Source organism: Scheffersomyces amazonensis (genome assembly GCF_036850825.1).
Source record: "Scheffersomyces amazonensis strain UFMG-HMD-26.3 chromosome Unknown RJT21scaffold_1, whole genome shotgun sequence".
NCBI classification, from domain to species: domain Eukaryota; kingdom Fungi; phylum Ascomycota; class Pichiomycetes; order Serinales; family Debaryomycetaceae; genus Scheffersomyces; species Scheffersomyces amazonensis.
In genome coordinates this window covers 2,947,521-2,961,883 of record NW_027042741.1, presented here as the reverse complement: position 1 = coordinate 2,961,883, position 14,363 = coordinate 2,947,521, and the positions used below count along the sequence as shown (strand labels likewise).

The following is a 14,363-nucleotide window of genomic DNA, read 5'->3' as shown; positions in this document are numbered from 1 at the left end:
TTATTTATTTTTATTTATTTATTTATTTCTATACTTAGTTTATAGTTACTGAGTTAGGTACTTAATCGATACGATGGCTCCTCCAGTATATGTTAAGGGAGGGGTGTGGACTAATGTGGAAGATGAGATCTTAAAAGCCGCGGTATCAAAGTATGGACTTAATCAATGGGCTCGAGTCGCTTCATTATTAACTAAAAAGAGTGCGAGACAAGCCAAAGCCCGATGGAATGAATGGTTAAATCCGAATATTGATAAGTCTGCTTGGACTCGAGAGGATGATGAAAAGTTATTGAATTTAGCAAAACTTTTACCGAATCAATGGAGAACTATTGCACCCATAGTTGGTCGAACTGCTACTCATTGTGTAGAGAGATATCAGAAATTATTGGATGATGCAGCAAAAGTTGTTGATGATGATGATAATGATAATGATGAGTCGGAGTCTGATTTGGGATTAACTGGACCGGGAATTGAATCTTTACCAGCTTCTGGGGTTAGCGTGGGAGAATTAAACATAAATCCTGAAAGTAAGCCTGCCAAACCTGATGATGATGAACTTGAAGATGAAGAACGAGAAATGTTAACAGAAGCTAAATCGAGATTGGCTAATACTCTGGGTAAGAAAGCGAAGAGAAAGGCTAGAGAAAGAATGTTAGATGAAAGTAAACGGTTAGCTCTACTTCAGAAACGGAGAGAACTCAAGGCCGCAGGTATCAATATAAGTCTTGAATCTAAGAATAAACGAGCCAAGAAAGATTTTGATTATAATGCAGATATATTTCATGAACATGCTCCAGCTGCTGGGTTATATGATGTTTCTGAAGAAGCCAATAGAAATGAGAGTGAACGAATTAATTTCAGTCGTCAAGTGAATAAAGTAGGTTTAGATTTAGAAGAACAAGATAAGAAGAAACTTAAGGGAAAGACATCTCAATCAGATAGTAAGAAACATAAGTTGAATATTGAGGCAGCTGCAGAATTGTTAAATGAACATGAACAAATCACCTTAAAGAAACAGAAACTTGATTTGCCAGCTGCTGTACAGGTTGATAGAAAAATCAATGTTATAGAGACAGAAACTAATGAATTAGAAGGTGTATTTGTAGTTCTCCAAGATAAATCACACGTCGAACCAGAAGATGATATCGATTCTCGACTCATACAAAAGGGTAAACAATTAATAGCAAGTTCAGCTACAGGTTCGGTTCTCCTTGATGAAGAAACAAAGTTTTCTGATATGGTTCCTGCTCCTATAGTTACCAAAGCCAAATCTTCCAGTAAAGAAATAAAGAAATTCATCGTAGAACAATTCAGTAAACTTCCAGCCCCAAAACATTCTTCTGGACTAATTCTTCCTCAATTTGATGAAGAAGAAGATAAGATAGATTTGTCACAATTTAATGATGATGATGGTAATGGATCAGCACCTGTAGATCAAGGTGAACGATTAAGGCAGCTTGAAATTTTACAGCAAGTTAATAATGAGAAGGCTAAGTTAAGGAGATCACAGGTAGTTCAAAAAGGGTTAACTATACCTAATCCTAAACATTTGAAGCCAATTAGTAGTTCAAGTGATAAACATGATATTTCAGTGCTTGTAGCGGTTGAATTATCGAAATTAATTAGTTCAGACTATAGAAAGTATGTGGATCCAAGTTATCATGCTCCACTAGTAGAAGATTTGGATGAAGAAGAGTTTGATAAAGTTAACCAAGAGATTGCTCAAGAAGTTGCCAAGTTTGAATCAAAATCTGTATCTCCCACTACTGAAGATGACTCACAACTTCCTCCTATTAGTTCAATCAAGGCTAATGTAGAGAATCGTTTACGAACACTCAAATTACGATGCGAAACAATAGACAAAGAACTTGAGCAAAAGCTTGATCTCCAAACCATTCTGGCCAGTCAATTCGATACGTGGAATCAAGTACTATCCGAACACACAAAGTTAAGACAGCTTTCTAACACTTTGGCTGAAGTGATACGCTTGAGAGATGAAGAACAGACAACAATTACAGCTAGATCGTCCAAGCTTAGAACCCTGGTAGATGCTATAAATGCTATTGAATCGGCTGTACAAGAAAGACTACGTGCAATTCAGCTAGCTTGCAATATATAGAGTCTATATCTATATCTATGTCTGCATATATCTATATATCTATATATCTATATATATTAATGAATAATGACCATTAGTGAAATAACCTCCAGCCCTGCGCAACCGATGCCTCGCTAATTTTTTGATGGTCTGCGAATAACAGACAGGCCCCCACACCACCAGTAATTGAGATTGATATATAACCACTAATATGAATACAAATCTCTTGTATATACCGTTCAGGCAGTCCCGACCCATTGATTTGGGAGAAGAATTGAGACAAGTCATAAAATCAGATTACTTCCAGCCTCCACTGACATTCGAAGCTGATTTACAATTAATCACCGGACTTCGTAACAACATCACAGGTTTGAAAAATGAACAAGTATCATTAGATACTGAAGGTTTACTAAAGGACTATTATGTGTATCTCACAAGTATCAGGAAAAAATTCCCTGATGATTGTATTGAATTTGGATGGTACAGTACCCTATCATCATTTCCTACTGGACCAGCCAAATCAAGATCGTTTAAGATTGAAGAACTAAATATTGTGTACCAATTGGGTAGTGCGTATTCTCAGCTTGCATTATTGGAATCAAGACATACTGATGAAGGTTTGAAAAATGCCTGTGCGTACTTTCAATTATCTGCAGGGTGCTTTGAGTATATGTTAAGTATAATGAAGACTGAAAGTGAAGAGCAAACTAATCCCATGAGTATACCGAATGATTTACTGATAACAACGATTGAATGTTTGAAACAACTTATGTTAGCACAGGCTCAAGAAACTATTTGGCAGAAGGCTATTGGGAATCCCACATTGAAGGATTCTGTTATTGCTCGATTATCCATACAAACATCTGACTATTATTCATTAGCATTATCTAATGCTCAAGTATCTGATTTCATAAAATTAGAATGGATAAACCATATATCCATCAAGAAATATCACTTTAAATCAGCAGCTAATTATCGAATGTCACTAGTGGCTCAAGATGCTTTCCAATATGGTGAACAAGTTGCCTATTTGCGAGTGGCTGATGATACTTGTAAGGAAGCACAATCTTATAAACGGTTTGTTAATCAGTTTGTAGTTGAAGATTTCGAAGGTTTAACCAACACTGTAGCTAATTCATTAAGGGTGGCAGTGAAAGAAAATGATCTTGTTTATCTAAAGATTGTGCCTAATACTAGGGATTTGAAACCATTGGTAGGTACATCAATGATTAAAATAAATATCCCTCAAGTACTACAAGAGAATCCTCCAAAGGATAGGGCTATCTTCAAAGCATTATTGCCTCATGTAATAATACAAGTTTCTCAAGCATTCCATGAAAGAAGAGAAAATTACATTCGAGAAAGATTTCATGAACCATCACAAGCTTTAAATAATATGTTAGCCAAATTTTTAGCTGATCGTGGATTACCAGCATCTATAGATTCGATTCAACAGCCAGAGAATTTACCAAGATCCATTATACAACATTCTCAAGAAATAGTTTCATTGGGTGGAACTCAAATTATCGATCAGTCGATTCAAGAAATTGTCGATTTGGCCACAGAAAGTAGAAGATTGATTGATGAATGTTCTGGTCGTATTGAACTAGTAGAAGAGGAAGAGGAATTTTTGAAAGACAGACATTCTGGATATTCTATATCCATAACTCCAACAAAGAAGGCAGCCAATGACTTAATTGAGAAAATTAACAAGATGTCTATTTATTTGGATCAAGCTAAGTCTGGAGACAAAGTAGTTACAGCCAAGTATCAGGAATTAAAACCTTTGTTAGATATATATTGTGGTGGATATGAATCTTTAATCCGATTTGTACCAGATTCATCCTATATTGCATTAGATGGTAAGGTATCGGCTATAATCTCAGACTTAAGAAAGGCTCTTAATGAGGGGTCTAAAATAGAAGAGAACCGGAGAGAAATTATTGCAGGATTAGAAGTTAAAGTTAGGGATAATAATATTCTTCCTCTAGTTCTTGAAGAATATAAAGATAATCAGGATAAAATCTATGATGATAATGGAAATATTAAAACAAGAGCATTTGAATCGCTCTATGATAGGAATCTTCAAATCTTCCGGGAAGATTTGAAGCAATTAGAAGCTCTGAAGAATAGACAAATAGCATTTGAAAATGAAATTGATATGTTGAATAATCGGTTTGTTACTGAGTTTCGTTCTGGTAATGATCGTTCTCAAACCAAGAGAAAGGAAGTCTTACAAACATTGGAAAATGTTTACGTCAAATATTTGGATGTAATGTCCAATTTGAATGAAGGATCAAAATTCTATATTGATTTCATTACTAAAGGTAATGCAGTGTTGCAGGAATGTGATCAATTCTTGTTCCAAAGAAGGCTACAAGCTCGAGAAATCGAACAAGATATTTTTAGTAGATTACATACGAACGACATCAATCCTACAGTGCTGAGAGATAGTGATAGTCGCACCTTGGATGAAATGGAACAAGACATTGTAGATTCTTCCACACGAGTACCACTTCACGCACCAGAAGCTAAAGGAGGTTTATTGAACCCAAATCAAGGGATCAAATTTGACTGAGAAACTCAAAATTTTATTTTGAGCTATGTCTCATGTCTCGGTATATACTTTTTTTTTTCAGGACTATGTAAATATATATGGACCACTACTTGTAGTGATATATAGTGTGATATGACAATATAAAAGGTTAGTTAATGATTGGTAGGTATTTGAAATACCTCCGAAATTTTATAATGACAGAACCTAAACGAAATATCATTACTATTGTGGGGACCACTGGAGTGGGTAAATCACAGGTATGTAAAGTATGCGATGATCATCATCTTTGAGACAAATTACTCACATAGTTATAACAGTTCAGTATAGATCTTGCTCGTGCCATAAATGGAGAAATAATCAATGCAGATTCTATGCAAGTGTACAAGAGGTTGGATAATATCACAAATAAACATCCTATACAAGAGAGATATGGTGTACCTCATCATGTAATGAATCATGTAGATTGGAAAGAAGAATACTTTATCCATCGTTTTTCTGAAGAAGCAAATAAAGCCATTGAAGATATTTATGATCGAGGTAAGATTCCAATAGTTATAGGGGGTACCCATTATTATCTTCTGAGTTTAATATTTAACAATAAAACAATTGGCTCTACGAATGAGATACGTCCTAAGCAAGAATTGACTAAAGAACAAGAGGCTTTGTTAGATGGCCCAGTAGATAATATATTTGAAGAATTAAAGAAGATTGATCCCATAATAGTAGAGAAATTTCATCCTCAGGATAAACGGAAATTAAGACGAGCTTTAGAGATTTTTTACGAAACTGGTGAAAAGCCGTCCTTCATCTATCATGAACAAAAACTAGATGAATTAGAGAGTTCATCCTTAAAGTATAATACTTTACTATTCTGGGTCTATTCTGATCCAGAAGTACTAAAGGAAAGGCTTGATACCCGTGTAGATAAAATGATGGTTTCAGGAGCTACTGAAGAGATTAAGGAATTGTATGGAGTATATAAAGAGCAAAGTCCAGTTCCCGATTGCACCAGTGGCATATGGCAAGTAATTGGATTTAAGGAATTTTTGCCGTGGTTAGGTGAAACTAATGGAGACGATATCTCATCGTCGTTATACAAGGAAGGAGTTGAAAGGATGAAGATTAGGACTAGGCAGTATGCCAAGTATCAAGTAAAATGGATCAAAAAGTTGCTCTCAGTCGAACTTCAAAAAGAAGCTAGATTTAGATTCAAGTATGGAGGTAAATTGTACTTACTTGATGCTACAGATCTAAATACATGGAATGAAAATGTCGGAGCAAGAGGTGTTAGTATTGCCAAACAATTTTTAGAAAATGGACCTCGAGCAGTAACAATACCACAAGCTCCAGAAAATTTGAAAGAAATGATACCAGATGATGGATTTTTTGACAATTATAAGAGTAATAAAGTGCTTGGCTCTGAAAGTAATTGGAAACATTACTCATGTTCAATTTGTAAAGATAAGAATGGCAATGACTTAGTAGCAGTTGGAGACGAGATGTGGCAAACTCATTTAAATAGTAGGAGACATAAAAAGGCATTAGCTGCTGGTGATAAGAAGAGAAAACACATGGAATTGTTGCAACAGTATGGAGATGCTAATAGTCGTAAATCAGTAAAATTAGACTTGTAAATATTTACATAATTTCTTATTTGTATAGTTTTTTGCAATAAAATGTTCAAAATTATAAAAAAAAATTAATTCTTAAATTTACACAAATAAACCAACAAAGCTTACAAATATATAGAAGATTGTCTTTCGACTAACATATTATCTTTATATTCTATTGAGTAGCAAAAATAACCGCTAAACCATTTGGTAGAATAAAACGGTTACAATATATTGGGAGTAAAAATTCCTGCATACAGCTTCTTTTTGCAAACTAAGTTACACAAACGACGTCTATAAAGGAGATGGCTAACAGTTAAAAAAATTTTCAAATTTGTTTGATTCTTCTTTTAGTTCTTTGATACGAAAGCTTCCTATTCACTGCACCATTTCTTTGTTAATGAATGATTGGAGGGGAAAAGGAAGCGAGATAGATGATATTCGAACTACAACCTCATACTAAGCTTGCTTTTTAATTTGTAGCAAATTACTTGGATTCTGTGTATTCGATACAAACATTTTATCTATTCAATAGGTGGAGAGATAAAAATGAAAATAGTTACCAATGTAGCACGTAAGAATGTGCTTGTAGTTACTAGTAAGAATCAGAAGCCTCCTTTTAGATAAATCGTACTTTCACGCTAGTTAATGCTCTTAGAGGCATCTAGCCAGTCGACTTCTAGAAGGTATAGTGATGCAATTGCGCTTATACGTAACGGTCTTTTATTGTATTATATGTTCTGCTTCTGTATTCTGGCGTTTGAAACTTCATAATTCGGCCATTCAACTCAGATTCAATTTGCGATGTAGCCATATTTTTTAGCAATACATGTAGAAAGCACAATTGCTATGTTAATTGGATGTATTTTTTGTTTCATACAACCACTTGCATACGGATAAATCATGTCAATGAGTGGGACGATTGTTAAAGCAGAATAAGGATAAAAACAAGTACATCGGAAATGTGGAGTCTTACATCCCGTCCGAGGATATATAAAGTAGAGGTTACGATCTGCAGATGAGCCATTGTTAAATTATCTACATCTTTACAATTATTACGCATTCACCATTAGTAAATCTCAGTCTTCAGCATACCGTGCCATAATGCTTGTGACTGTAGCTGTAGCTGTAGCTAATATAATGGTACCATCAACTTTTAGCTTTCGTGGGGATATGAAATGATCGTTAAATTTCAGATGTATTATTTTCTGCCTACGATCGGTAATTGGTTACACCCGCGTTAAATGTTGAAGTATTGGTTACGAATTCCACCTACGAATTCTCCTTGAAACTGAAAATGAATTGACTACGAGGGATCATAACTCAGTAACTATCAACTCTTATGCTCTACAACACCTCCCCCCTGTTCCGTAATCTCACCATAAATCCATGGCCTGTAGGGTGGAGCAGATAATTTTTCAAGGCAGCGCCAGGAATAGTAATGCTGTAAAAAATGCACAAACTATAGTAAAACAAAGAGAAGATAGGATGCGGGCTACATATTCCACATATAGTCTCCGCCTATCATTCAACTTCATCAGCTCATATTATCTTTTAATGTGCGTCATGCTTAACCTGTTCATACAGTCGCTCAACTTTTAATCTTAGTTTAGCTTACAGTGCATCGACAATGAAACTCCTCACTTGCAATTGCAATCGAGTGATGAAAAAATAGAATAATAAATTAACTATGTAAAGCTTTGGTTCTAAAAAATATCATGAAAGAAAACAATGAAATTTGTAATGAATAATTACTAAGTCAATCATTAAGCTAAATAATATACTATTATCATGTCTAGAATGTTCCACGAGGTCCTTTTTAAGGCTCTTGTGATTAACACCCTAGAAATAATTATGAAATGAATTAGAAAAAAATGTTGGTAAATAAAAGCAAAACCCTTACCAACCCCGGATAGTAATTAAAACCCCCAATTGACATTAAAAATTTATAAAAAAATATAGCATTGAATAGAAAGGTCGTAAAGCATGGCAAAATAGCAAATGTAATTATCGCTATATGAAAAGAATTAAATGTCGGCAAATGAAAAACATCTACTTTCTAAAACTTTTAAACTTGGACTTATTGGTAAGTCATTATTATTTGGACTATGAGCACCACCAGAACCATTAAGACGGGTTCTAGAAGTTATTAATTTTTTCTTAGGAGATGTTGATGATATTGATGAATTAGAATCATTATTAGAATCATGTAATATTGAAATACTAAATTCTCGATTCAATTTCTCCTCTACTTGTAATAGTTTTGTATCTAATTGACTCATGGATGAATCTTGTTGTAATTGTAAATTATTCAAATCATGATCAGAACACCATCCACTTTCCATTAGATGTTTTCTGGTTAAATCAAAAGCATCACTCATTGATTGCTTTTGTTTATTTATGTAGTTAGCGAAATTAATCAATTCATCAGCTTGAGTTAACTCAGAAATCGAATTCACTCTACCTCTACGATCTTCACTTTCAAACGATACCTCATTATCTAATTGTTGAGCAATCTTAGCATGGTTTTCTCTTTGACTACCAGAAAATACAGTAGATGTGAACTTTGAGTTTAAAACATCAAAGTAATTCTGCTCAATATTTGATAATGTTTGCTTCGTACCGGAAAGATTCTCAGAAATTGTGATGATTGGAGAAGAAAGTGGTGGTGTCACGGGAGTCAACATTGCTGAATTAGATAAGGTTCTTGATCGTTTTCCTTTAGTTGGATTTAAGCCTGATGTGACACTTGAATTCGAGGATGAGGATGTTGAAGAATGAGAATGCTGATTACTGTGATGATTGGGAGCTAATGGAGCTGCAAATTCATCCTGTAAAGGAGTAACTAATGGTCTAATAGCAGGAGAATTTCCTTTATTAGATACTACTGATAAAACATGAGGAACGGATGGAGGTGGCAAAGAATTTGATGAATTATTATTATTACTGGATGATAAGGATAATTTTCTAATCCCATTCTTTAAACTCTTTAATCTTTTCAAAGGAGATGTATTGTTACCTGAATTTGTATTCGTGTTTGTATTTGAATTTAATATTTTACTGTTACTGTTACTGTTATTAGTCAGAATAGGGACACTACCGTTGACTGATGAACTATTTGATTGGTTTAAAGATGGGAATATTTGAAAGTTAGAAGTGTCAAGATGAAGACTTGGTGAATCTAACTCATAATTTGAAAAAGGTTGATCTCTCTGTAAAAATTCTGATAAATCTGATTGTTGTAAACTTGATGCATCACCGTTATCTTTACCTGTTGTATTATTGGAGGTTAGACATGATAATACATTATTTTCATTATCTTCACTATTACTTAATAAAGGTGCTGAAGCAGTTATTGGAGATACCAAACTATTACTGGCAGATATAGATGTTGTATCAGCATGTAATGTTGGTCTTACAAGGGTAGTACTATGAGTGATGAGATCAGATGAATCATCAGGTAAGGGTGGTAAAAGTGTTTCAGTTTCAATAGCTGATTTCTCTTGAATGGTAGTAGAACTTTCACTATGATGTTCATTTGCTAGTATGGGAGTAGTATTTAAGATATCTTCAGGTATTTGAGTTTGGTCAGGACCAATATTTGTAGCTGCAGTTCCAATTAATTTTTCAGCTACTAATAAAATTTCATTCGTATTAGTATTATTCTGACTCTGACGTCTTGATACTGGTTCAGATGCCAAAGGACTCGAGGTAGATATGGTTGTAATGGAACTTATGGAATTTTTATGTAACTGTTCTGGAATATGAGAGGTTGTCGGTTCTCTCTCTTCTAGAACTATACCTAGACCACCGTAATCGCTACTCATTTTATAAATTGTGTAGTGGGTGAATTCACTCTCAGTATTATTCTATTTGTTGTCGATTAAACTGGACTTAAAACACTCAATGAACGTTATATTATGACTAAGAGACAAGCCGAAAGGAAGAATACAAGTAATCGAATATCTATCATTAACAAATCTGAAATTTTTTTGGCCTAGGAGCCTTTTGGTTATATATAATTTTTTTAACTCTACTTTGTGATAACTTTAGTTTAGTATATTTTTTTTTCAGTTTTTTTTCACTTTTCATTATTAAATTGGATTATTCGATTTATTTTTTATTTCTCAAATTGTTTTATTTTTTAATTTTAACATTTTGCCTTTTGCGAAGAAGACCGTTAATTAAATAAAGTTCCACAAAAGGGTGCACTAGTACAATATTTTTTACACACGATGCACAAAATTGGATTTTGTGTTTGAATATTATTGCAATGTGAAAATTGTAGGTAGGTAGGGAGTGCCACTAGCAAGCGAGCGAGTTAGTGAATAAGCAGACATAGCAGGACAGGGCACCACAGATTGAATATCAGTTTATCTATTATTATTGTCATGTACTGCTCAATCCGAGTTTCATGTCTCTACGTAAATTGATCGAATAAAGACTTCTAGCATAATTTCGTCAATGTTAAATAGTTAGATTGTGCTATTTTATAATTGTGAAGTCTAGATGTCCTGTAATTATCGTGTAAGCTTAGTAGTCTACGAAACTGAATTTACCCTAACGAATCAATATAATTTTTACTTTTATGCGAAAAAATAGGGAAAAAGAAACCTACATAGGCTAGTTCTACCTTAAAACCTTAACTTTGAATTACGCTTAAACCTAAGCATATATTCACGGATAGTAAGTTTTTGAATCGAATTATACTTTCGTCCCCTAGAAGGTTATACGAAATGCTTTATCTGATGACTGACTTCAGATTATCTCATTAATCCTAGATGATGGTATGTTTTACAATCAAACCATGTGTCATTTCGATATGTCCGAATTACGAATTAAGACGAAGTTGACGATTATAGGAACCAATTAACTATTAGATATACATTATTTTTACAGAATCACCTGGTAGGATCACAAATAAAAAAGCCCAGAGTGATGTTTTAAATATAATTTACCCCTATCCCGAAATCTCTCATGGAGAATTCTCGAGACAAATACATCATTTTTACTGTTGACATTCAACTACCGACGTCAAAAGTTAGAAACTACCCTTTACTCTGATGGCTCAAATTGTTTAGGGCCGTATAACATTTGTGAGTAAAGAGCTTTACAGTTTATCATGCAATCTCTTTTTAGTGAACTTAATTGTACTGCATGCAGTTAATATAAAAGTTTTGTATTTTTTGTGCTGTTAACAACTTGCAAAACCTTATTCAATTTGACACTCCTATTTTGACAGTATATGCGCAAACGGAAACTAGCCGATATTTTTTTCTTTTTTTTTTGTGAGAAGTGATTTGTGAAAGAGGTTTTTTACACTGGGAGCACTTTTTGAGTGTATCCCCAGCAAAAATCAATTACGATACTCGCTTAAGAATGAATTCAAGAGTAGTACTATCCAACACGCAATTTGTATCACACCATCGTAATTATGATCAAAAAGTCTGATACACAACACATTAACACACAATAATCTCTTACTGAGAAAGTGTATTATCTCTCGATTATATTTGTACCTGACACGTTTCATGATCCGTGTTCTCATTGATTCAGCACTATCCAATAGTGGTTGGTTTGTTAGTAACAGCACTAAATTTATGTTGATCATCAAAGCATGACAATATACACGTATATAGGCTTTAACTAATCGTACAATTTGACTATCTGTCCAGTTTTCATTATTTAAGCTTCTCTAAACTACCTAATACGGATATTCGGCTGATCTCGGTCTATATTTTACGCAGAAACTTCTTGGAAGGTGCGTAACTTCTGTACCACTTTACAACTTTTAAAATGGCAAGATAAACTTTATTATAACTACCATTTTCATTTCAAAAACCTGACCTAATTTGTTAACTAACGGGATAAGAAGATTTGACCAACTTCTCTTGTCTGGACCTTAACTATGATTATTAAGTTCGTAGTAATAATATCATTTCTTTTTTTATTTTTCAGTGTGGCAGCTAATTTCCGCTTAAAAAATAATGTAGGCTAATAAATATTTCTTATGATAACAAGAAAAACGGTCAACTCACAAACAATTTTCATGATATAATTATTGTTATCTATTGTTGTGCTTAATTAATATATGATCTACATTGTTTAGGTTGGAATGGTTACCTTTTACGAATATTTAAGAACTAGCAAGGACCATTTAATACTTTATGACTTAATTTGCTAAATATTTATTCTTATTCCTCTAGAGTAATTTGGGCAGAATATTGCTTAGTTTGTGCTAATGTAGCCATTTGCCTTAACAAAAACTTAATTATATTTAAAGTTGTTATTGATGTAAATGTATGTGTAGGCAGCGATTAAGGGCACTTCATAAATGCGTGCAAATGCTCTTGCAGTTACAAAGTGCTTACTTTGCCACATTGAGCCCTAAAACACAAACATTCGTAGAGTAGAATAATTGTAAAGCTAGACTTTTAGTTCTAGGTGTATTTAGCTGCAATATACTAGCCCCGAATTTGGAATCTATTTGATCTGCATCTATCTAATATTCTGATGCCGTATGGGTTCTTATTGAGTACCTTCTTTCTTGTTGAATAGCCAAAAAGATGACGCTTGCAACCAGTGAAAGTCAACTGGAAAAGTTTTTTGAGCACTCGTACGACCGATTAACTGAATAGGTTAAAATTTAAGGTTTTAGTCCGCAGTACTTCATACCCCATTTGCTTTATGTTATTGTTGATTGCCGACAAGCCTTTACTCGAGATTATCATATGCTACATCTAATAATTCCTTCAGACTTTGAACTAGAAAGGAATTATAATTCGGACCAACACCAAATTAATATGACTTGGCTTGTGTGTTGCTTTTTTTACGTGTGGTAGTAATATTTATTACCAAGTTTTTCAACACATCATTAAGTTAACATTTACTGAGATTTTAGTTTACTTCTATCTGTGAGTAGACATTCACAATAATGAGAACTTGCTACATCAAATGTAGATGTATACATATAGGAGGCAGCTATTGTTTCTAAGCTTTTGGTTGCGCTCAAGTGGAAGGTAAAAAGGTAGTGCATGATCAAAAGATTTACAATGTGCTTCTCCGGTTTTGTGAAAAAAATTGAAAAGTTTTACAGGTTAAGTGTATGCACAAACAAGAATCAAGCCTTACTGACCTTGCTCATTCTAGACCGGTGAAGCTCTCCTTAATTAAGCTCCCTGCTTCAAGAAAATTTTTGATCCCTGTATCGCCTACCGTTGGCACTTGGCGCAGATACTGGAAAATATAGATTTGCCACTAGCAGTGTATAAAAATATCTGTATGTTCCCCCTATTTATTTGCCCTATTTATTTGTCAGCGATTTAGTTCACTAGTTTAGTATGAAATAATGGCTGTGCCGTTATTTGCTAGCCTAACAAGAGCCCAGAGACGATATAGTATCTCGTTAAGTAATTCTCTTTGTAAACATCAACACTGTAGTTTAAAACTTCTAGAACCTGTACTAAGAGAGTCTTGTAACAGTTTATTCAGTTAACATGCATTGCCACTGGAGTTTTTGAGCTTAGTTCACTAAAGTGACTGCCCGCAATTTTACTGCGGGAGGACAAAAAAAGGATCTTGCAGTTGGGCAAAGCTACACATGTGCTGTTAAGAGACAATGATGATTTGTACTAGAGAAATATGCTTAATGTAGTAGCAGGTTATTATGTTCATTATGTTCATTATGTTTATCATGCTTATCATGCTTATCATGTGCACCATGTGGGACTGCAAAGGTTGAACTAGAATTGTAGATATCTGTTAATATAGATACAGAAATGCGACTTTATCCTATTAGTTTGCAGCTATCATAATTTTTGATATCATAACCTTAAATGCAAGCCTTGCAATATCTGTAGAAACAAGAAAAGAATTCATTTATCAGTATTTGTTTGTCTGTTTAATTTCATATCTTCTTGTTATGAGCTCGGCATCTTGTCTAAATGAAATTCCAATATCTATTGTAACAATGCAGTCAATTTTTATGTCTATTGTTTCTCAGATTGCTTAATTTAACTAGATCCTTTTCAGGCGTCGTAATTACTAAATATTGTATAATTAACTTACGGTCTTTTATGCATTACATAAATCAATCATA

The 14,363-nt window shown here is 33.8% G+C and overlaps 4 protein-coding genes across 4 annotated transcripts; 3 read left to right on the top strand and 1 right to left on the bottom strand. All coding sequences in view use genetic code 12, as the record gives it.

The window, feature by feature from the left end:
- The first annotated feature begins 6 nt into the window (after positions 1-6).
- CEF1 (Cef1p) lies at positions 7-2,214 on the top strand. The gene has a single exon (XM_064883530.1). The coding sequence runs from the start codon at positions 74-76 to the stop codon at positions 2,117-2,119; it is 2,046 nt and encodes a 681-aa protein (XP_064741694.1). The 5' UTR covers positions 7-73; the 3' UTR covers positions 2,120-2,214.
- Positions 2,215-2,309: 95 nt separating this feature from the next.
- On the top strand, positions 2,310-4,760 carry RIM20 (Rim20p; the record flags this gene model as incomplete). The annotated part of the gene is made up of 2 exons (XM_064879743.1): positions 2,310-4,551; positions 4,609-4,760. 2 exons carry the CDS (start codon positions 2,310-2,312, stop codon positions 4,674-4,676), a joined length of 2,310 nt encoding a protein of 769 aa, XP_064741693.1. The 3' UTR covers positions 4,677-4,760.
- On the top strand, positions 4,761-6,390 carry RJT21DRAFT_118034 (tRNA dimethylallyltransferase). Its single transcript, XM_064880919.1, has 2 exons — positions 4,761-4,912; positions 4,973-6,390. Exons 1-2 carry the CDS (start codon positions 4,811-4,813, stop codon positions 6,287-6,289), a joined length of 1,419 nt encoding a protein of 472 aa, XP_064741692.1. The 5' UTR covers positions 4,761-4,810; the 3' UTR covers positions 6,290-6,390.
- A 1,689-nt stretch (positions 6,391-8,079) lies between these two features.
- Positions 8,080-10,344, bottom strand: RJT21DRAFT_16607 (uncharacterized protein). The gene has a single exon (XM_064883529.1). It carries the CDS (start codon positions 10,090-10,092, stop codon positions 8,293-8,295), a length of 1,800 nt encoding a protein of 599 aa, XP_064741691.1. The 5' UTR covers positions 10,093-10,344; the 3' UTR covers positions 8,080-8,292.
- Between the last annotated feature and the right edge of the window lie 4,019 nt (positions 10,345-14,363).